We start from the raw sequence: 23,684 nt of genomic DNA on the forward strand, positions 1-23,684 counted from the left end.
TTCACTGTCGGTTTATTCTGAATGAATGCTTCCATTGATGTTGTTTTTGCCTTTTCTTGATCAGTGCTTTGACTCTTGCATTTAATGTGTGTTCTCTATTACACTTCCTCTTCCCCAGACAAGTGATATTACCATCCATCATATTGAACTGTATTTGACTGTCTTTGGGCCCCGTCCAGTCTTCAAGCAATCGGATTTATTTGTATTTCAACTGCAAATGTTACTTATCTAGCATTCAGTTATGAAGTAATAAATTTGATGACCCTTTCCATAACTTAGAATTTCCCCCATTGTAACTCTGACCAGTAATATGTGATGATAGTTGAAAATATTTATGGAGTGGGGAAGAGAGAAGGTGCTTTGAACAACAAATAGTGGGTGGATGAGAGGATGCATGGTGAATGGATGGATGGAATTACAAAATGTATGTATATAAATTCCATTATAGGTTTATAAATTGTGCCATTCCTTCTTTGCTTATCAGATTTCAGATGTTAATATCTTTCGATCCTTTGTCTCCTTCATTTCAACCTAATAAATATTTTCTTTTTTCCTTGAATACTCATTTTCTTATTTATTCTTTCTATATAGCTATATAAGTAAGCATCAAATGAGATAAATGCCAAGATAGCCCAGAGGCATTTTTTATTTACTGCTATATGACAAATTAACCCAAAACTTAGTGACTTAAAATAAATATTGAGTATCCCGCAGTTTCTGTGGGTCCAGGATCTGAGCATGGCGCAGTTAGATGCCTCAGACTGCAGGTTTGCAATGCAGTTAGTCCCGCTGTCTGCCCGCTCTGTGGTTTCCTCTGGAGGCTCTCACTTGGCAAGAGTGGGGGCCACTTCCAACTTCACTCGTAGTATTAGCCCATCTTGACCTTGACCCCTCACCTTACAGAGCTCCCCATGGAATGAGCATGTGGTATGTGTTATTTATCTGTTGTTGCTTGACAAATCGTCACCAATTTAACAGCTGAAAACAACACATCTGTGAGTCAGGAGTCTGTGCATGGTTTAGTTTTGCCCTTTGCTTCTGAGTCTCTCACAAAGCTGCAGTCAGGGTGCCTACCAGGGCTGGTAAATCATTTAAATACTCGACTGGGGGAATTGATCCCATTCCAAGCTTACAGTCATGGGCAGGAGTCAGTACCTTGCAGCCTGTTGGACTGGAGGCCTCCACTCCTTACCATCTGGGCCTAATATGTCATAATTCCTTACCAAAGCCAACAGGGGAGAGATCCTGCTAGTCAACATGCAGCCACCATCGCTGAGCCCACACGCCGCAAGAATGGGACTCACTGTCTCTGTCTACTGCAGCATCGCAGCTGGCTCCCCCCGGGGTGCAGGCCGGCAGATGAGCACTCCAGGCGGAAACCACAATCTTTTTACAACCTGGCATGAAAAGTGGTGTCTCCTGACTTCTGCAGTCTTAGGTTTGTTAGAATGAGCACCAGTAAGTCTAGTTCACACTCAAGGGGACGAGACACAGATACCAGGAGGTGTAGGGGTCAATGGAGGCCGTCTTAGAGGCTGCTTTTCACAGTAGGTAGGAGGCCCGTTCTGAACCTTGCTTTCCGAACTAAATGACAGATTATAATCTATCAGGGTGCTGTGTGGCTTCGGTTAGAAATTCTTTACATTCACTGCGTGCTCAGTGCTTTATAAGGAACAAGTAGATGAAGCTTCTGCATTGCTTCTAGGACATCGTGGAGGAGACTGTGTTTGGCTGTCCTGTTTCTGTTTCCTCCAGATATGCATTGTGTGTGTCGGTTCAGAAGGGTGAGGGATACTTTAACTTGAAGTTATCACGTCAATATGAGATCTCATTTTTAGTGAACTGTACTTAAACTGATAGAATATATTTACAAGAAAAAATGGGGTATCAATAACATGGTTTTCAAATTATATTAAGATCACTTCTAGATAGAAATGTGAAGACACCTATTTTGTGAACCATTCTGTCTCAAATGTATTTCAGAACTGTTGCTCTTTAAAAGCTTTGCTGAAAACTTCCTTTGGGTGATTGAAAGTGAATTGCCCATTTTGTACAATGAAGCAATTAGTTCTTAAATGGCCACTTAGAAGCAATATAGTAAATTATTTCAAAAAGTGAGTGATATATGTTCATTGCACTGAGACTGTCAGACTCATTACATCTTTTTCATTCTGACAGTAAAAATCAGCTGAGCTCCTCCAGGTCTAATTTGTCAGTTTTTAAAATGTTATGTGCAGGTATAAAGTTGGAAAAAAGCTATTTCAATTTTTCATATTTGAAAAGGAGTGTCTGTAAAACGATTGCTCAGTTTTCCAAGGAAGAAGAAAGTCAAAGGCTAATCTTGTGAACTAGTGTTTGGATCCCAGGGGCCAGCTTCTTCTGGGCTGTAAAACTGCCTGTTTCAGCCCTTAAGAAGTGGCCCTGCGGGAGACTTCATCCTGAGTGTTCAAAGTCCTGCCACTGGGTGGGGGTGCAGGCACAGTTACTTTGAGCACAGAGGCATTAGGTAATTTTGAGCCAGTTAAACATCTCCATCTACAGGGACAAATAACCGAAAATTAAAGAGAGGAATGTATGTTAAGCAGCAGGGATTATTAATTCAGACAATGTCTTAAGAGAGTTTAAAAACTGTCTACTGTGTCTTCTGTTGTCCAAACTGGGATTTTTTTTTTTTTTTAATGTAGCTTCTCTATAAAATAGTCTGTACTTCAGATAGCTATCTTACCACTTTCGCAGGCAGCCTGTACCAGGCTTGAATATTTCTCAGCACTGGGAAGTTCTTCTTTATCTTTATCTAAGATCTAGTGAAGCAAAACTGCTTACTCCTTTTCCACATTCTATCTAACTGTATTCAACACGTCTCCTTTTCCCTTGTGTGCACTTCTACCTGCTGGCAAGTGGGAGCTGGGGCATCCCCATTTTCAAATTATAGGTGCCTCCTATATTTTGAGGCAAGCAGAAGATGTAGAATTAAATACAGTAATCAGAAGAAATTATAGCAACGCTCACCTTGTATTTCTATAGTATTATTTCTCCCTTTCTAATTCTCCACTGACTAAAAAAAAAAAAAAAATAAGGACTATTTCAAGTGAGCAAAAAAGCTGATCAGATTATGAGAGTGACTTTAACAGGATTGCAAGTTTATGCTTATAAAGGAAACAAAAGAATTTCTTGAATTTGTATGGTAAAGCATTTTGGAAAAATGGAAGCACTTCTGTAGTCTGAGGAACTCTGAAAGATGTAGCAGCAAGTGTGTTTGTTTTGCAGATTACACTAGATGTGCTGGCTGACATGGGTCATGAAGAGTTGAAAGAAATAGGCATCAATGCATATGGACATCGCCACAAATTAATCAAAGGAGTAGAAAGACTTCTAGGTGGACAGCAAGGTAAGCCATTCAGAAAATAATAGACCAGAAATGAGTGGTGCAAGCTTAATATCAGGGCTGGCGTGTGAACTCAGGCCACCTGAGCCGGAGCCCATGCACACTGCTGCTATACCCCTTGCCTCCCCCCTCTCAGTTACAGCTGGGAAGATCTGAGAAGCATTCTGCCCTCTCTCTCTACACACTTTATATCCTAAACTGCTCTAGAATCTCTGTACTTCTGTCCTTCCCCATTGCTCTCACCGAAGCCAAACCACTGTCCCTGCCTCCCTGTGCTGTCATGGCCGCCTTCCAGCTCATCAGCAGTCTCTACCTTTGCTTTCCTTTCTCCCCACAGTAACCCCAGGACCCTACAAAATGAGTATCTAATCAGATCACTCTGGCTTAAAACCCTTTAGTGGATCCTACTGCTTTTAGGCTGGAATCAGATACTCATAACATCGTGTTTTTTTGTAGTATCTGACCTTTCTTACCTCACCTTGAAGCTTTCTCCCTGGTCCATGATTATCAGCTCAGTCTTTGTCCATTGTGCTTTGCTGTTAGAAGTCTCTTATCTTTGTCTTTCATGTTTATCATCTCTCCATTTGGTAGAAGCACTTTAACTATATGGTAAAGCAAGGAAAGATAAACAATTTGAATTAATGAATTAAGCCACAGAGCTAACAAAATTGCAAGAGTGACATGACACTTCAAGTTAGGCTTTGTGCTTGAGTCTTATTTATTTCTCTATATTTTAGTCCACCCATGAAATTAACAAAGGTAATGTATTCTGAAGCTGTTATAAATTTCTGTCATGTAGTGACACTTTTAACAAATAATAATTCAAGTATTTTAGACTTGTTGCATTGTAAATAAGTATGTGTCTTTTGGGTCAGATACAGCTTCCCTGTGTTTATGATTGACTTTATTTCAACAATTTTAATTCAACAATTTGTTGATCCTTGCCGTGTTTACAGGGAGCTCTGTAAGAACTGATCAGATTGGGACCGGCACCATGGCTAACTTGGTTAATCCTCCATCTGTGGCGCCGGTATCCCACATGGGCGCCAGGTTCTAGTCCCGGTTGCTCCCCTTCCAGTCTAGCTCTCTGCTGTGGCCCGGGAGGGCAATGGAGGATGGCCCAAGTGTTTGGGCTCCTGCACCCACATGGGAGACCAGGAGGAAGCACCTGGCTCCTGGCTTCAGATCAGTATAGCACCGGCCGTGGCAGCCATTTGGGGAGTGAACCAACAGAAGGAAGACTTTTCTCTCTGTTTCTTTCTCACTGTCTATAGCTCTACCTGTCAAATAAAAGGAAAAAAAAAGATAAAAAAAAAACTGATCAGATTGATCCACAAACACATCTTCATTTCTTCTCTTGTTTTTGGTACATTTATTCAATGTAACCTTCTGTGTTAGGTTGGAATTTCAAATACTTTAGGCATATTCCAAAATATCAATTGTTTGTGGTGAAGTTTTTCCTAAAATAGAGCCTGGGTGGTGCAGAATGTTGTTTTATGTGCTGATTTTTTTTTCTCTTCTACAGGTACCAATCCTTATTTGACTTTTCACTGTGTTAATCAGGGGACTATCTTGCTGGATCTTGCTCCAGAGGATAAAGAATATCAGTCAGTAGAAGAAGAGGTAATGTATATCAAAAATTTGAAATTTTCTTTTCCTGAAACCTGTGGCTAAACCCATTTTCCCAGAAGTAGGATCATCTTACATTATCTTGTGGCCACCTGCGTATCTATTTTTCCTATTTTAAAAATGAGCAACAGCTCTATTTATTATTTTTATTTTGGTGTTTTTTAATTAATGTTTTTTATTTAAGGTAAAAAAATTTCATGTACTTCATATATGCAGATTTAGAAACATAGTGATGCTTCTCACCCTTCCCCTCCCTCCCACCCATGCTCCCACCCTTCCTCCTCCTCCCTCTCTTATTCCCTCTTAATTTTTACAGTGATCTACTTTCAGTTTACTTTATACTCATAAGATTAACCCTATACTAAGTAAAGAGTTAAACAAATAGAAGAAAAAAAAAACACTTTTCCTCAACAGTAGAGACAAGGGCTGTAAACAATCATCAGAGCTCAAAATGGCACTCTGTTAGTTACCACAGATCAGGGAAAACGTATGATATTTGTCTTTTTGGTACTGGCTCATTTCACTAAGTATAATAGTTTCTGGTTGCTTCCAGTTCATTGCAAAAGACAGGATATCACTCTTTGTTATGGCTGAATAGTATTCCACATTATATAAATGCCATAATTTCTTTATCCAATCATTAGTTGATGGACAATTGGGTTGATTCCATATCTTAGCTATTGTGAATTGAGCTGCAATAAACATGGGGTACAGATGACTCTCCATATGCTAATTTCATTTCATTTGGGTGAATTCCCAATAGTGGGATTGCTGGTCATATGGTATATCTATATTATTCAGTCTCCTTTGCATGGTAGTGGAATATTGCCAGAATTAAAGTGTGACTGCGTTAGAACTATGCCACCTTGCTTTCAGGTCATAAGCCTAGAGTTTGCATGGGTTGGGCAGATGTCTTTCTATTCTGGAGACTTTCTTGAAACTCATGCAAGGATCCTATTAGAACTATTTATGGCCGGCGCCGCAGCTCACTAGGCTAATCCTCCGCCTTGCGGTGCCGGCACACTGGGTTCTAGTCCCGGTCGGGGCTCCAGATTCTGTCCCGGTTGCCCCTCTTCCAGGCCAGCCCTCTGCTGTGGCCCAGAGTGCAGTGGAGGATGGCCCAAGTGCTTGGGCCCTGTACCTGCATAGGAGACCAGGAGAAGCACCTGGCTCCTGGCTTCGGATCAGCGCGGTACACCACGCTCTCTCTCTGTCTCTCTCTCTCACTGTCTACTCTGCCTGTCAAAAATAAAAAAATAAAATAAAAAATAAATAAAAAAGAACTATTTATAATCTTACAATCTTAGAATGGTGCCTAAGGATGAAACAGAGTGAGAATCGTACCTCATAGATAAACATCCTCTAATCCTTATTTTAATGTAGTTAGAGAATATGATTATAAAATATATGCCTAATTTTCATGTCTGCTTCTGAAGCCTACTTCATAATTCTGTGTCATATTTCATGTCTCCAGTCACAATTATGTGAAGCCCTTTGGTAAGGCTGTGTTTGTGAACCTCCTGATAGATACCACTGAGATATCTTCTCCACTGATGACTTATGTCTCACTTCTCACCCATGATAAGCAACATGCCTAATTCCATTAGATAATTAATGCTTACTTCCATTATGCAAATACCTGAGCAGGGAAGGCATGCTGGCATTTACATTTTTTTAATTGTTGTTGTTTTTTAATGAATGCTTTTATCATTCTCATTCCCATGCTAGAAAATCACATTAAGGACTGGTCCTGAACCAGTTATCCTAGGAAAGTCTTTGAGCTCATACTTAGCTTGAGTATCAGGAAGACTTCCTGTCGCAATCTAGTGTCTTATACTGAATTATTCTAGAAGTTAGTAAATTCTGATTGGAATATCAAATAGATCAGTAATCTTCACAAATGGGGAGCATGAGATAGGGAATTCACCCTGTGAATCAATACTATGAAAACTTGAATCTTTAAAACATTTTTCTTTTCCATAATAATTATTTTTAATTTGGAGAATGGGGGAAAGGTTAGTGATTAGAAGAAAGTTATTTCATTTAGTTATTTCATTTAGTTATATACAACTTCCCCTGTACTCTCTATACATACATAGAGATCCCCAGTTAAAGACTATTGAACTAATATAGAATATTTCACCTAGAGAACTTTCCAAAAATTTATTTTTTTTGAAAAAGTATTTATTTATATATTTTGAAGTTTATTTATTTATTTGAAAGGCACTGTCACAGAGAGAGAGATCTTCCATCCACTGCTTCACTCCCTAAATGGCTGCAACAGCTAGGGCTAGAACAGGCCAAAACCATGAGCCTGGAACTACATCTGGGTCTCCCATGTGGGCGGCAGGAGCCCAGGTACTTTGGCCATCTTCTGTTGCTTTCTCAATCACATTTGCAAGGAGCTGCATCAGAAGTGGAACAGGGGCCAACACTGTAACATAGTGGGCTAAGCCTGTGGCACCAGCATCCCCTATGGGTGCCAGTTAGTCCCGGCTGTTCCACTTCCAATTCAGCTCTCTGCTATGGCCTGGGAAAGCAGTGGAGGGTAGCCCAAGTGCTTGGGCCCCTGCACCTGTGTGGGAGACCCGGAAATGGCTCCTGGCTCCTGGCTTCTGACTGGCTCAGCAGTGGCCATTGCAGCTATTTGGGGAGTGAACCAGCAGATGGAAGACTTCTCTCTCTGCCTCTGCCTCTCTGTACCTCTGTCTTTCAAATAAATAAATAAATAAATCTTTAAAAAAGAAGAAGGAGAAGAAGTGGAGCAGCCAGGACTCTAAAGCCTGTGCCCCTGTGGGGTGCTGTCATTGCAGCCAGTAGTTTCACCCCCTGAGCCACAATGCCAGCCCTGAAAAAATTATTTATTTTTAATAATTTGTCCCATTAGAGTAGTTTTAGTTTTGACTTAATCACAGTATTTCTCATTCTCAATAGCATGAAATAATAGTTGTTATTTTAGATGATTTAATGTGATATTTTTCTGTATGTTTTCCCATTAGGTTTAGAGGAACTCTTTTCAAAACTATTATTAGAAAATAAACAAAGTATGTAAATTTAATATTTATGTTTGTAACTGTTTTCTCCTCAAAAATATTTAAGCCACTAAATCTGTTGGCCCATAAATAGTGAACTCTATTTATTAATGCTGAATTTTGTACTTGTCAGTGAAGCAATACAATAGAACTGGAATATTGAAAACAACAGGAATGTCTTCAGAATTATACACCAAATGATTTTCATGAGGTTCATTGCTATATTTTGCTCTCCAGATGCAGAGTACCATCCGAGAACACAGAGATGGCGGGAATGCTGGGGGCATCTTCAACAGATACAATGTCATTCGAGTAAGTGTTAAAATGTCCTGCTGAGAATCATATGGAGGGCTTGCCTGAAAGCGAAATCTAGGCCATGCACACTTCCTCAAAGTCCTGTTTTCAAACCCTGGTGATCAGCACTGTGTCATGCTGAAGTCAGATGTCACTGTCCTCCCTGCAGTAACTCTCACCCCACCCCCACCCCAAAGCCAGTCTTCTGTAGGAACAGAGGCTCGGGGAACACCAGCGCCTCAGCTGGTGACCTCGTGGCGCACCTTGTGACACGTGAGCGCCTGTGGAGATTGGACCTCGCTGACAGTGGTTTTTTTTTTTTTATTACCACTTGAGAGTAACATTAAAGGCCTAGGTTTACAATCTACTCGAGTCAGAGGTTATACCGGAGTGTGTATATCTCTTAATCTCAGTATCTTAATTTATAGCTTGTACCCTTTTTTAAAGGGGCTGTATGAAAATGAGTAAAATCTGTTGAGAGCTAGTGTACCATGTGGGGCTAACAGACCTGAGGAAGCTGTACTGGTGCACATAAGAATTACTCAGGAACCTTATTTAAAATATATAGATGCACAGGCCTAAAGTTCATCAAGCTGGGGAAAAGCCTAGAAAGAACCTTTTTGACTTTTTATAACTCTAAACCTCTGTATCAGTCAGGTCTGGTACAGAATAAGAAAATCCAAAATGAAAATCATGTGGCTGAAAGCTGGAGTTACCATCTGAATTGCTGGGAGATGGCAAGCTCAGCGTTTAAAAATCCTGCCTTTGGCATACAACAAAAACTGAACCTTCTTAGTGGCAAGCATGCTTTTCAGTTTCAGATGTAAATGTACATTTCACTGGCAAATAGCTGCTTTCTTCTTCATCCTTACAGATTCAAAAAGTTGTCAATAAGAAGTTGAGGGAGCGATTCTGCCACAGACAGAAGGAGGTCTCGGAGGAGAATCACAACCATCACAACGAGCGCATGTTATTTCACGGTGAGGGCGTGGCGCCGGCACGTGTGGGCGGACGGGGCTTTTGCAAAACTCACAGCAGTGAAAACCCTATGCTGTTGACCGTAGTAGGGTTGGGTTGAACATGGCTTGTTTTGTTCTTTACAAATATTTGTTGGTACACTGCATGTTTTCCAAGACATGTAAATTAACATACTCTATCTGCAGTTGCTTCAGAACACAAGTTGCTTGTTGAACCACCTAGCGAAGTACTTTTGTCCTAATGTAGTGGAGTTGTTTTCGTTTATCAGATTCTCCATGCTTGTTTGAGTGCATGTAATACAGTATTTTTAAAGCCACATTATACACAACCACCTAAATCTCATGCCATCTGCAAAACCTATATGGCATGCTTGGTAATAGACGCTATGATTCACTGAAACAATAATTTATGTATAATAGGCCATCTTAGAAAAATGAAACTTCCCATGTAAGCATTATTGGTTACTTAATATTAATCTACCTGGTGCAGATAGCATGTGCCTAACTCAGGTTCTAGAAAAGTGTTCCAAAACCAATTTTTCTGTGTGTCTTTATGTTTTTAGGTTCTCCTTTCATTAATGCCATTATTCATAAAGGGTTTGATGAGCGACATGCATACATAGGAGGAATGTTTGGAGCTGGTATTTATTTTGCTGAAAACTCCTCAAAAAGCAACCAGTATGTCTATGGGATTGGAGGAGGAACAGGCTGCCCCACACACAAAGACAGGTCATGTTATATATGTCACAGGTGAGCATCTTGCCTTCAGTGTGATGGTTGCCACCCTCAGGTGATAAACCAGACTACTTTCTCAGACTCTGCAGAAGTCACAGGTTATCCTCCGTGTTAACTTCCTATTACAGAGGACAGGCTTGGAGTTTAAGGAGACGCAGCTCTGCTAGGAGCAGCGGGGCAGATGTGGTATCAGAGGGGAAGCCAGACCCCTCTGCCCAGACGTGGGCTATGATGCTGCTCCCTGCATCTTGACTTTCTCCCTGTGCCCACTTTCCTTGCTTCAGAATTAGGACAAGGAAAGGCTGAGAATGATTTATGTGAAGCCAAGAATTCTAGCTCTAGTTAGTCACATTTTAACTAGCACATACAACTTTTACTATCAAGTAGACTCTCGTTTACTTCTGATGTTGTTTATGGCAGGATTAACCATGAAAAATACAGCTTCAAAATGACAACTTTGGAATTAATTGCAAACAGATAAATATCAGCTTTTGAATAGGATCTTAACATTCAGAAATTAAAAATAACATTAGTACATTTTTTCTGAAGTCAGTGTAAGAGAAATATTCTCTTTCTGGCCAAGTGGAAAAATATGAAAGAATTATACTTTACAAAGAGTGAAATTTATTAGATTTCTCTTCAAACTAATGAGATGCATTATTTTTGCAAATCAAGTTAATGAGGTATCTTGTTATTCAGTTAAGACCTTAAAAAGACCTATATATTCTTGAAATTCATTGTAGTTATTGACCCTAAAGCTTATCTCTGTTTTGTTATGAAAAAAATTATATTCATCAGCAGTCCTAAGATGCATGCCATAGAAATTCTTTCCATTGAGACTTCTCTGATTCAAAACACACAGAAATTCCCAAGGACACAAGTACATACAGCATGCAAAACTTAGCCTGCTTCCAACCAGACTCCCCTGGAAACAAAAACCTTAATCAATAAAAGTGAACCTAGATAAGGATAGAAAGTCACTTACTAAAATTAGACACTAAGTTTATATATTAGGCAATATTTTCTAGAAAAGAGAGCCTTTTTGCATTAGGCAAAACTTAGTACCATGAATTTTCTATTTTGTTCTTAAGTCGCACTAAAACTACTTCAAACTTTTTAAAAAAAATTATTTATTTTAAAGAATTACAGAGAAAGAGAGTGAGAGATGGAGGTTGGGGGTGGCGGGGTCTTCCATCTGCTGGTTCACTCTCCAAGTGGCCATAATGGCCAGGGCTGAGTCAGGCCGAAGCCAGGAGTCAGGAAGTTTATCTGGGTCTCCCCCATGGGTGACAGGAACCCAGACACTTGAGGCATCTTGCACTTCTTTTCCCAGGCCGATAGGAGGGAGCTGGATCATAAATGGAGCAGCTGGAACATGAACCAGCCTGCTATGGGATGCCAACATCACAGGCAGTGGCTTAACCCGCATGCCACAACACGGCTCCTAACTTTTATGTTAACTACTGCGCCTGGTAATTGTTTATAGCAAATCAATATATCAGGTCCCATCTCATTCCTACTCATTAATTTCAAAATGACATTTCGATTGGCTTGCCTGCTATTATTTTTTAAAAATAAACCTAACAGTTATGTCATTGTAAGAGTTAAGGTTTCCTTCAAAGCATGACTTTCCTTTTTTTCTTCAGACAAATGCTTTTCTGTAGAGTGACCCTTGGGAAATCCTTCCTGCAATTCAGCACCATGAAAATGGCTCATGCGCCCCCAGGACATCACTCAGTTATTGGTAGACCAAGTGTCAACGGGCTGGCATATGCTGAATACGTCATCTACAGGGGAGAGCAGGTATGTGATGCATTAAATGAGCATATCCATGTTAGCAAACATGTCAGTACAGAATATGAAGACCATGTGAGATTTAAGCAAACTTTTTGGTGAAATACACACCACCTAGTCTAGTAGTGTTAGTCAGCTTGGGTGCAAAATGGAGACAGGAAAATGTTTCTTTGACATCAACTTGGCACAGAGAACCCATTAGTTACATGTCAGGGAAGTAGCTCAGTGTGGACAGGAGGGCAGCTCGATGCCATGCTATGCTGAGTTAATGCTTTGGATCCCTCTGTTCCCCAGCCTGGCAGTGAGGAGCTAAGGAGCTGCCATTGAATGGACCTGCTTGCACAGGCTTGTCACAGGAGTGGAATCTCTGTCATTTTGACCGTGATGCCTACATAGAACTGTGTAGCTTTCTGAGTCACAAAGCTCTAGGATGTTTAATTCTACCAACTCTTGAGGTGCAAAGTAGAATTGAAAACAATACACACACACACACACACACACTCAGGGAAATGGATACCCAGAAAACTTCTCCAGTGTTTTTCAATTCTGTCTTAACACAGTGCTGCTAAGTGTCTACCAACTTGTCCGAAAACAAAAATCAGTTTATCTGAACTTAACTGAATTTCAAATAAATACCACTACTATGCTGAAGGAGAAGAGAAAAAAAAAAAAACAAAAACCAACATGTAATATACATAACATGTGATCTATAAAAATGGTGTTTTACACTGTGCTATCAATCTTGGGCAGGGTAGGGTGTGAAGCCAGCAGAATTGCCAAGAAATCTTTTTAGTAAGTGTGTTGATTGTGGTAGTTCAGCAAAACAATGAAACTCTTCTAGGTGCATTATAGAGTTGATCAAATGAATGAATGTGTTGATGTATTGATCCAAGGACTGACTACACTTCCCACTGTAGAGGGGATGTACAAATATGGAACAGGAAAATGTGAAACCTAGTAGGGATGGACTGAAATTGGATGTCTTTAAAATTAACACATGATTTCTGATACAAGGATACTTCAAAAGTTTCTGGGAAATGGAATTTAAAAATGTTTATTTTAATACAAAAGATATGAAATCTTTTTTAAAAATAATTTCCATATCAGCTGCTAAGTGGCAAAGGATATTTGTTTTTTTTGTTTGTTTGTTTGTTTGGTTTTTTTTTTAAGATTTATTTGAGAGGCAGAGCAACAGAGAAGGGGGTGGGAGACCTGGAAGAAGCTCCAGGCTCCTGGCTTTGGATCGGCCCAGCTCCAGCCGTTGCAGCCATTTGGGGAGTGAACCAGCAAATGGAAGACCTCTCTCTCTGCCTCTGCCTCTCTGTAACTCTGCCTTTCAAATTAATAAATCTATCTTTAAGAAAAAATTAAACAGTATACAAATCATAAAATAAAGCTACAAACCATTTAGTTATTGAGGCTTCAAATAGGAAAATCAAAAATGATTGTCAGCTTTGGTTATTACAATTACATATACTAAAGATGGACAGCACTGTAATTTTTAGAAACAAATTAGAATTTTTGATAAGAATATTACAAACAATAATGATTCCTTCCATGTACATAAGCAAGTATAACTTCTTACAGCACATGCATGGTTTTTGTTTTGTTTTTAAAATCCTTGTTGAGACCTCCAAGGAGGGTCAAGCCTCTGGTAAAACATTTATAGTAATAACTAACATGTACTGGATTTTTACTATGCCCAATATAAGACCCTTTATTTATTCCTCATGGAAATGCCAAGGCTCAGATGTGTAGCAGTTTCTGCCTCCTAAGATCTCAGTGGTTAAAGAGAAATAATTCAGTGACTGGTTATTTCTACATTTGAAGTGTTAATCCAGTTTTTCCATACTCTTTTAATTCCTTTCCTTTTATTATCATACTAAATGTCTGCATGCAAGTCATTTGTAGATCATCACTCAACACATTATTTTTGGGCTCCCATACACTTTGCTCACCAAACAAGTAGTATTTTCAGCCTGAGTACTGAATCTTCCTTTATAACCGTGTGTATTTTGTGGAAGAATTCCCTGTGGAGTTTTCAGACTGAGGAGGTGCTTGTCCCCTCCTTCCAGTTGTCTTCGTGGTGATTTCTGCTAAGGTTTATGACAACTTCCTGTGGTTAGCCTTTTTCATGCTCCCGTCAAGTGCTCATTCCAGACACTGAGCCTGTTTTATTGACTGCCAGACAGCAGAGACAGAGAAAGAGACTAGTGTGAGAGGTGCTATTTTCATATAAACAATACTTGTGTTTAGTCAGTTTTTAAAAAGTACCTCCCAACTGCTGCCGGTAGGTTATTGCTGACTCAGCATGTCCTACCTTTCCTCTTTCTAGCTCAGTGCATTTACTTCATTTTCTGTGACTAATCTGATCTCAGTGCAGCAGAATTACTCTTTGATTTAGCAACTGTCATTGAGCATGTGCTGTGTGACAGTCCTGTGGTGTATAAGGTGAAGAAGAAGAAGGAAGATCTTAGCACTGCTTCATGCCTTGGTCTTGTAGCGTGAGGCTGTAAAGACAAGGCTAGAGTGTGAATGTTTATGGTATTCAGAGTAGAACTGGCATTCTAGAGTGTAGGATGTGTGCATGTTTCTGTACAGATCCGCGCGTTTGGATCTGCTAATTGTTCAGGCACCTGTTCGTAGACTGGTTCTGCCTTGCTGCGGGGGCTCTGTGGATAGTGTGCCTAGGACCAGCAGCCTCTGAGGCTGCCGAGGGAAGTGAAGCTGGCAGGGTGTGCCTCCCGGAAGGTGAACTGCTTTCTTCGTGTCCTCTGCAGGCGTACCCCGAGTATCTCATCACGTATCAGATCATGAAGCCCGAGGCGCCTTCCCAGACCGCAACTGCCGCGGAGCAGAAGACCTAGTGAACGCCCCTGGGAAAGGCCAGTTTGGAGTGAACCTGGGACTGGAGTACAGTGGATTGTTTGCAACAACAACAAATGAATATTCCGTCAATCCCCGACAGCCTAGAAATAAGCTGTTTGTCTTTTATAAAGCATTGCTATAGTGATGACCTAGTATGAGTAACTGATACATACTCGACTGCTACTGTTCCCTTTGAGGGAATGTTTACAGGGGCGGCCTTTTCACATATCTCAGGCTCATTTTCATCGCAGTTATCCAATTCTAAAACAAAATCGCTTGGATCTAGACTTGGAAATGCAAAACAAGAAAACCAATACTATTCCACATGTTCACTGTTACACACTACATTTGCTTTGTTATGCATCACACATGTATATAACAGACATACACATAATTGTTTTGAAATGTGCATCATTGGGGCTTTGTGTTTTGTTTTGTTTTGTTACATTGAAAATGAGCCAGAACCTTCTTGAGGACATTTTGCACAAAGTCACACTGACTAAAGTCATGAGCAATGCAACCCACGCTTCTGGCCTAGCGAGATTCAGTTTCCACTCTCTTTTTTTACTTTCACTGGTTTGATTTTAGGGTCTGTGCTTATTCACATAAATTGAAATGAAAAGGAAAAGCGACAGTTTGCGTTTGCTTCTGTAAATTGGCCCATCTTGCACGGGAAGGGCAGAGACAGCCCCCCCAGTTCAGGAGCCCCAGGTTGAGAGAAGTCAGAGCCTGAGACGCATCACTCGCTCCATGCACAGGTGTGCAGGAAGTGCTGGAGAGGCCAGCAGAGTCGGCCAGAGAAATGTTGGAGCAAGGCCACTGCGCCAGCCGGTCCCCAGGTGAAGACTAGGCAGGCTGCAAGGGAGGAGCCGTGGCAAGCCGCGGGTGGAACATGGGATTTACAGCATCACAGCCGAAAGCCTTGAGGGGGCTCCCCAAAGAGTCAGTTCTTCCCCTCACTTAATCTGTGCCACTAGAGTTGCCGCCCCAAAATTAGCTGCCTTATTTCCAAAGTCAGAGGAATTGTGCCTCAGTAAAGTCACAAAATGATTATCCTATTGTTTTCTTTAGCTTCGATAGATACACACAGTGCAAGAATGTTTTTGTTTAATCCAGATTTGGGGTTCATTTTGAGTGGTATGCTACAGATAGTTTATAAACATCCCTGTACTAAATTTTTGAGCTTCAAACTTTTCAGATTTCTTAATATTTAGGCAAGATCATCAAAAACAGAAACCAAAGCTTTTCAGTTGTGTGTGTTTTGTGATGGAGGTGGTGGAGAGCCCCAGGCCCGGTGTGGCAGGAGCTCGCTGCGTGCTGCAGTCAGCACTGGCCCAGGGCGCATCCGCTCAGAACCGCGGGCTGCAGTGCTCACACTTCCCTCGCCACCTGAGCTAAGTAGCAAACCCAGTGCATCGATTCCACGCTACTCGACAGGCTGCGTGGCTGCTCAGCTTTGAGGAAAAAGGAACACAAACATGCTGGAAAAGTCAGAGAGCAGCATGAGGCGAACTTGCCATTTCAGTGTAAAGCCTTGGAAGCTAATTTGGAGGACTTTTTAAATGTAGGCTGATTTAAATTACCTGAGGTGAAATAAAATGCTTACATGCAAAATGTTTAGCAACAGGCTCTTAAAAATACACATCTTGCTTTCTTTTTTGGCTAGAGTCCAGTGCTAGGACTGGACAGCCACGCTAGCTTGAATTCTATAGCGCCATCTCGCGTGGGTCCTCAGAATTTCAGTGCAGAAGGAGCATCAGTTTCCGGTTCTGCTGAAGGCCAGTGGCCCGAGCTGGGTGTTCGCATCGTGGCTCTGTGCTTGGTAACACTAGAAGTCCAGTGGAGCTTCAAACTTCCCCATTCAGTAAGAGAACTTTCTTTCCTCTGTTCCCTTTTGGCTGTGTGTAACAAAGGGTCAAAGAAGTTACCATCTGTGTGGTTTTCAGTAGTTCCCAGGTGTGTATTTCCTGCCCCCCTCCCTTAGATATAGTTTTAAAACGGTCAGCACAGCCGTGATTTTTAGTTAAGTGAAAGTGTTTATATGGTATAGATATGGAAGCTTTATGACTTCATTAAAATGGTAAACCACCACCCAACTGTGGTTGTGTGTCGTTTCCATTCTACTAACTAGATTAATGGATGTGTCAGTTTTAAACTTGAGCCTTACACTTGAGAAGTCAAACTGTGGTTCAGTCGTCAAACTGCCGCTGTCATGTGTCAGACGTTCTGTGTGCCAAGTAAGGGGTACTCCGTGAGGAAGACATGTGCAGTGCTTCTTGTCTTGTGATGATACACGTATGTGGTAGTTCTTGAAAGGATGTGCGTACATTATTCATTGCTAAAGGGAGTGGGCTAATGGGTGTATCACAGGAGCAAGTAACATTTTTTTCAGAACTTGAAATCCAAAGGTCATCATGAATATACTCAGAAGTTAGCGTAAGTTGAGTACATTTGGGATTTCCATCAGCAGTGATGTTAAGACCTTATGGCATATTGAAAACATGGCATTGAATTAAGTGGAAATCTGCTTAATTTCTTGCATATGCACTATATGGAAATGCTAGGAAGTCAGGGGCTTGCACTGTAGTCCTCCCCACCCCCCTCTGCCCTGAAATGGCCCCTGTGTTTCTCAGACTGTGTGAAAGTCAGAATTCAAACGTCACCACGTGCTCTTCAGAGTTCCAATAGCGGAGGGCTTCTCTAGACCTGATGGTTCCAGGTCACTGGTATGTCCAGCGGGATACTTGACAGGGCATCAGTTAAGTGCTCTGGACTAGGCGCTTTCTTTCAACTAGGCCTCCATCCATCTCCCCCGGATTGCTAGCCTGAAAATAAAATTCACTACAGCAGTTATCCATGACCCCATTCATTTTCTTCATTTCTTCTCTTCATCTAGTGCTTACAGGAGGTACCTCTCCATTTTCATATCTCAATCAGAAATGAGTAGTGGGCCTCACATATTGTCTGCCCAGAAGATGGTGCCACCTTGTGAACAAATAATGGCATGGAACCCAGAGTTGTAATTCTGTGCAAAATTATAGCAGTGCAACCAGGATTCCTATTTACCTTCTTGGAGTTTGGAATTTCTAGCTTTTTGGGCAATATAAATAGAATAAAGATATTAGGATGTTTCATGACATAGCATCCTTGTACTCCTTGAAGCTTGATATCAGTGGTGAAAATAATTTCCCTTTGGCTCTCAAAATAGCAAGGTGCATTGAAATATACCTGAATATGGCAAACAAATAAAGTAATACAGATGAACATTCTGTTATTATAGCCACTATACAAAAAAAAAAAAATGTTGGCTTACACTGGAAAAATGGCATCAGAATGCAGTATATTCTCCAGGTTTTTCTGTTTCAGTGCATCTCCCAATTGCGCGGAAGGTTATTGGACATTGTTTCCTCTCCCTTTATAAACATGATGCTCTCTGGATGCCTGCCGATGGCCTTGCACACGGAAAGTGGTGTGTGTTTCTAAGACTCTTTCCCCAGAGTGTCCAGATGCAATGTGTATGATATATGTGATCTGTAGCCTTCCGACTGTGTGTTCTGTTGGGTTAATTATCTCGCATAGAGCCACAGGCTAGTCATTTAGCAAATACCCAAACCTGACATGAAGATAGGGCTTCATGTGTCAGAAATTCATTTAAAGACTCAAGTTGACTAAAGTTAAATGTATATGATGTCCAATCAATGACAGAGAAATGAAAAGAACTGTAAGTAGTATTCAAGCTGTGGTGGGACCCATCTAGTATATGAAAAGTAAACACATCCAAAAATTACCACCCCCAACATCAGGCTTGTTCAGACAACTTACGCATTCTGCAATCAATGGACAATTACATTTTTCTTCTTAAGAAAGCCTTAACTGTGGCAGAAACTTTTTAAACTTTTCTATTCTAGTAAGTGAGACCTTGTAAATGCATTTCTTTGTGTTTGAAGGGTGTCCGTGTGTCAGGCATATCTCCGTGTGTCCCATACCTGGTCAGCTTGTTCAGTGAGGATGTGGTTCATAGATAATACTCCCCTCTAAACAGCAGGATGGATATGACCCATCCGTTCTGCTTTCTCCGTATTTGAAATTCCTCAGCTACTGGCTCTGGTTTGGAGAAATGCTCAAAAGATTTCAAAGCCCATGTAGTTGTGAATGGGAATAGGATGACAGCTGTGATACCAGGTAGAGTTTGAGTGGTGTGCAAGCTGTGTTTCAATCGTTTTAAGCTATAAGCTATGGTGATATTAAAGGAAAAACCTGTAGGAAGCTGAAGATTTTATATACTCTGTAAGACCAAATGTGGTTACGACGTTGACCAGTTTTGTACACTTGCTAGAGTCCTGCCTCCTTTGAAGTAGTATCCGCACTGTAGAGGTAATTGCATTTTGACAGACATCAAAAAAAACTCCTTCCCCTTCTCCTTTCTGCTTTACACGTCACAGCTCCACACCCACCCCCATCACCCATCCTTTCCGAGATTCCGCTCATGCTCCAGAAGTCCGATGGTTTTGTTATTTCTTACCTGTCTCCCCATTTCTGTAGGCAGCCCTGAAAGCCCTTCGTTACCTCAGAGCCCTTGCAGAGAAAGCCAGTCAGCCCCCGGCCGTGGGTTGTACCTCGCACACCTCCACACCCCCACGCCCCTCCCAGAGTTCAGGATGAAAAGCTGAAGCACGACAGACAGCTTGAGTTAGAAAGGAACTGAAATCTGTAAGGCTAACAGCCTAGCCCTAGAAGGTGACCTTGACCCTATAACCATGGTATTCACTACACAAAACATTTAAACTCTTCATGTGCATATAATACCCTGCTTCTGCTCCTGTTGTTTTAAGCTCATGTTTGTGGTAGTAATACTTGTCTTTGATAACTACAAAACTAAAAAGGTACTTTTATCAACAAGGTTTCTCAAAACATTTACAAAACCAGCTTTGAGGAAACGTAGAATGTTTCCTGGCAACAGCACTGGGAGTAGTTACTGTATTTTCTCACTGTGATGTTGGTCTGTGTAGTAACCGATGTAGTAATTCTTTGGTTCACTGTTGCTGTGTTATTTTTTAGTCTCTGTATGACCCACCAGTGGCAGGGGATTCCAACCCCTCCTCTTCCTTTCTTGCATTTGTCTGTTTGTAGGATTGTCAGATGAAATACATGATGCACAGTTAAATTTGAATTTCAGATAAACAGTTTTTTAGTTCACATATGTGTCACGCAATATTTGGCATATACTTAACAATTTAAAAAAAGCTATCAGAAATTCAGATTTAACTGAGTGTCCTGAATTTTTGCTTTGCTTTGTTTCGTTTTTGTGAATCTGGCAACCTTCCCACTTCGGGCACAGAAAATGCCTTCCAGCATGTAACGCTTGTAGTCTTCATGATCCTTCACCGGAATGGAAGACCTTTCCTTCCCTCTGCCCTCTGCGTATTTCCAAGAGAGGGCGCCAGGGAACCTGACCTGCCTCCACGGCGGGTTTCTGTGGACGACATCTTTGTGATTATATTTAACCTGTGATTGTGCTTCGGCTTAACGTCTAACTTACAGTACTTGTAATTGATTAATATTCAATAAAAACTGTTTTTAAAGTACACTGTGTGTGAGTAGCATTTAGCACCTGAATGCTTTCCTGTTGCCCTGTTTGTTCATTTCAGCCTGAGCAGCCTTAACACAGCTGACCTAAAACTGTCAAGGGCACACTAACAGCCTCCCTCCCTGTCTCCTGGTGAGATCTGGACTTGGAGGGCACTGTCTTCCCCTCTTAGCTTGCATGGCAGTTCCTGAGGAGTGGCAGTGCCAGGAAGAACTCAGGTTTCTTCTAGAAAGATCCCTAAACAAAGAGACCTAGCTTTGGAGTCGGGCCTCACACAGTTCCCGGGGCCACAGGAGGCCCGGCACAGCCTGATGGCTGGGAGTCCCACTCTCATACCTCGTCCTGTGTGAGAGGAAGCACAAAGAATGCCTTCCACATACCATGGCAGCTACTAAAGACCTCACACAGGACCCACCATGGAGGGCTGAGGGCAGTTTTCCATCGCCTCCCCTTCCTTTCTCCTGGCCAGGTGACCCGTTAGATGGCAAGTTCAAAGCTAGACTGTACCTGTAACTTCTCTTCCAAAGGGATGGTCAGAGTCACAAGGAGACGTCAGTCCTGTAGTCACCTAGTACCGGCGACTGGCTGGCTACTCTGGCAACCCTGCACACAAGAGTGCTTGTCCCTGCGCTGTTTAACGAGTCAGGCGCTGTGTACCCGTCGTGATTACTGACCCCAGCCACCTGCACAACTCATGCTTTAATCCTCATTTTACCGATGAAGCAACTGGAACTCCAAGGTGTGCAATAATGTATAGCTCAAGAGTACTTTTCACGGTAGGAGTGGGTATCAGTTGCTGTGCACCAATCCCTCAGAAGAAAATGGAATTTCGAGCTTAAGCAGGAATGAAAACCCAGAGTTGACTCTCCTACAAGCTTTGTGGATCATCAGTGTCTTAGGGCATCTGATTCTAAATGCCACTAGATTCAAGTGCCCCCTTTGGTTATTGTTGTGTTAGAAAATAGAATTGACCTGAATTGTGCAGGGAAATCAAGTGCATTAGGAAATAGCAACTTAGAATTTCCACCGCCTGGCAGAATAAGTAATCTAAGGGCCTGTTCTGTTCTGTTTTTTTTTTTTGTTTGTTTGTTTGAGATTGAAAGTAAGAAACGGAGATCTTTAATCTGCTGGTTCACTCCCCAAACAGCGGCAACTGCTAGGGCTGGGCCAGGTGGAATGTCAGGGACCGGGAGCTTCATCTGGGTCTCCCACGTGGGTGCAGGGGCCCAAGAACCTGGGCCATCTTCTGTTGCTTTCCCAGGCACATCAGCAGGGAGCTGGGCTGGAAGTGGAGCAGCCAGGATTCGAACCGGCGCCCATATGGGATGCCAGTGCTGCAGACAGCAGCCTCACTCACCACGCCACAACACGGCCCCAAGGCCTACTTTCAGAACTGGAACCCAGTGGTGGACAGTGGAAGAGGGCTGCAAGTCATTTGCCAGATAGATTGCAATTGTCTTCTAAAGAAAATTACTTGCTAGAAAACTAAATCCTGGGGCCAGCACTGTGGCACAGCAGGTTGACACCCTGGCCTGGGGCGCCAGCATTCCATATGGGCTCTGATTTGAATTCCCACTGCTCGTCTTCCCATCCAGCTCTCTGCTGTGGCCTGGGAAAGCAGTAGAAGATCTGTACCTGCATGGGAGACCCAGAAGAAGCTCCTGGCTCCTGGCTACAGATTGGCGCAGCTCTGGCCGTTGCAGCAATTGGGGAGTGAACCAGCGGATGGAAGACCTCTCTCTCTGTCTCTACCTCTCTCTGTAACTCTATATTTCAAATAAGTAAAAATTATAAAAAGAAAAAGAAAAAACTAAGTCCTATAACTAATAGGAAAGCATGAGTGTTTCTTGGGCAGCAAACTTGGAAGAACTGCTTATGAATTCAGTTGTCTATACTGGTGCTCTGGTTGTTCTGACCCAGTATCTCAGAATAGAGACAGCGTGCTCCATTTTTTGGCACTTGTAAACCTTCATTATTTGGCTCTGTTCTCTTTTCCTCATTATTTAATAATCACGAGACCATGTAATTGGCTTCCAATCTGAAGGAGCACTTGATATTATATTGGAGATAATAAAAAGAGAAGTCATCTGCTCCCGTTGAGTTGGGACCAAAGTGCCAAGTTTCCTGGTTAGCATCTGCTCCGAAGACTTGAAAATAGAAAATGCAGAAATGGAAGCCGAGTCTTGTGTGAATCTTCATTTTAACCAGTTTCCACCAGCCTTACAGTGCTAATAAAACAGCTTTGTGTGAGGAAGACAATATGTAGATGACATCAGTTTTTGTAATGACTCAACATACTCTTGCTGTTCAACTACTGATTTGTAAATCAAGTTTGTCTTTATTCATAATCCTGCTGACAAATCAGTGGCATATGAATACCAAGCATACAGCACAAGGTAGCTATGAGAGTTCACTTTTCATGCAGAGGCTCAAGTTCAAGTTCACAGGAAAGCAGTGCCTGCCATAATCCACTAAGTTGCCAAGGAAGTTCAAGAGGGCTGCATATCTCTGTTGTTCTGTCTGCCAGCTGGAAGTACTGTCTGCCCGAGAGCCATTCACGGAGTGTTTGGGACATGCATCAGGTGACACAAATCATGTTTTTATTGTCCTAGGAGAAAATGGAATAAGAACAATGAGACATTTAGGTGTCTAGGTATGAAGGTTCATCAAGTTTGTGGAAAGGAATAGAACTAAAAGATGAGGCTTATTGTGGTGCAAAAAGGTTTTAGAAATCCATGCCTGAGTTTTGCATGACATGCCTTTTTTTTTTTTTATAGGCAGAATGGACAGTGAGAGAGAAAGAGAGAGAGAAAGCTCTTCCTTTTTTCCGTTGGTTCACCCTCCAGTGGCCGCTGTGTCCAGCGCACTGCGCCAATCCGAAGGCAGGAGCCAGGTGCTTCCTCCTGGTCTCCCATGGGGTGCAGGGCCCAAGCACTTGGGCCATCCTCCACTGCCTTCCTGGGCTACAGCAGAGAGCTGGCCTGGAAGAGGAGCGACCGGGACAGAACCAGCACCACGACCAGGACTAGAACCCGGGGTGCCGGCGCCTCAGGCGGAGGATTAGCCTAGTGAGCCGCCCATGACTTGCTTTTTCCGCGAAGTTTTGACGTGACCTCGGGGCCTGTTCAGGCAGCTAGTTTACTGAAAGACTGTGTAGGATTAAAGCCTCCGGCTCTGCCACTGATGAGCCCTAGGGCTGTGAGAAGTCACTTAGCTCCCCTGTGCCTGAGCTGCCTCATCTTCAGAAACGAATGTACCGGAGCAGGCACTTGGGCATAGCAGGTAAAGCCACTGCCTGTGGCACCAACATCCCGTACGTGTCCCGGCTGCTCCACTTCCGATCCAGCTCCCTGCTAATGTGCCTGGGAAAGCAGCGGAGGACG

At 42.1% G+C, this 23,684-nt stretch overlaps 1 protein-coding gene across 2 annotated transcripts in view; it reads left to right on the forward strand.

Moving 5' to 3' along the window:
* The window catches only part of TNKS (tankyrase), a 213,598-nt gene extending 196,788 nt beyond the window's left edge, over positions 1-16,810 (forward strand). For both annotated transcript variants that reach the window (XM_008274070.4, XM_051832511.2), the window contains 7 exons: positions 3,268-3,388; positions 4,911-5,008; positions 8,284-8,358; positions 9,215-9,320; positions 9,881-10,067; positions 11,699-11,855; positions 14,627-16,810. In XM_008274070.4, the coding sequence (XP_008272292.3) occupies positions 3,268-3,388; positions 4,911-5,008; positions 8,284-8,358; positions 9,215-9,320; positions 9,881-10,067; positions 11,699-11,855; positions 14,627-14,713 (831 nt within the window). In that variant the 3' untranslated portion in view covers positions 14,714-16,810. The remainder of the gene's footprint in view (positions 1-3,267; positions 3,389-4,910; positions 5,009-8,283; positions 8,359-9,214; positions 9,321-9,880; positions 10,068-11,698; positions 11,856-14,626) is intronic.
* Positions 16,811-23,684: the final 6,874 nt, after the last annotated feature.

The sequence above is a fragment of the Oryctolagus cuniculus genome, chromosome 2, assembly GCF_964237555.1.
Source record: "Oryctolagus cuniculus chromosome 2, mOryCun1.1, whole genome shotgun sequence".
Lineage (NCBI taxonomy): Eukaryota > Metazoa > Chordata > Mammalia > Lagomorpha > Leporidae > Oryctolagus > Oryctolagus cuniculus.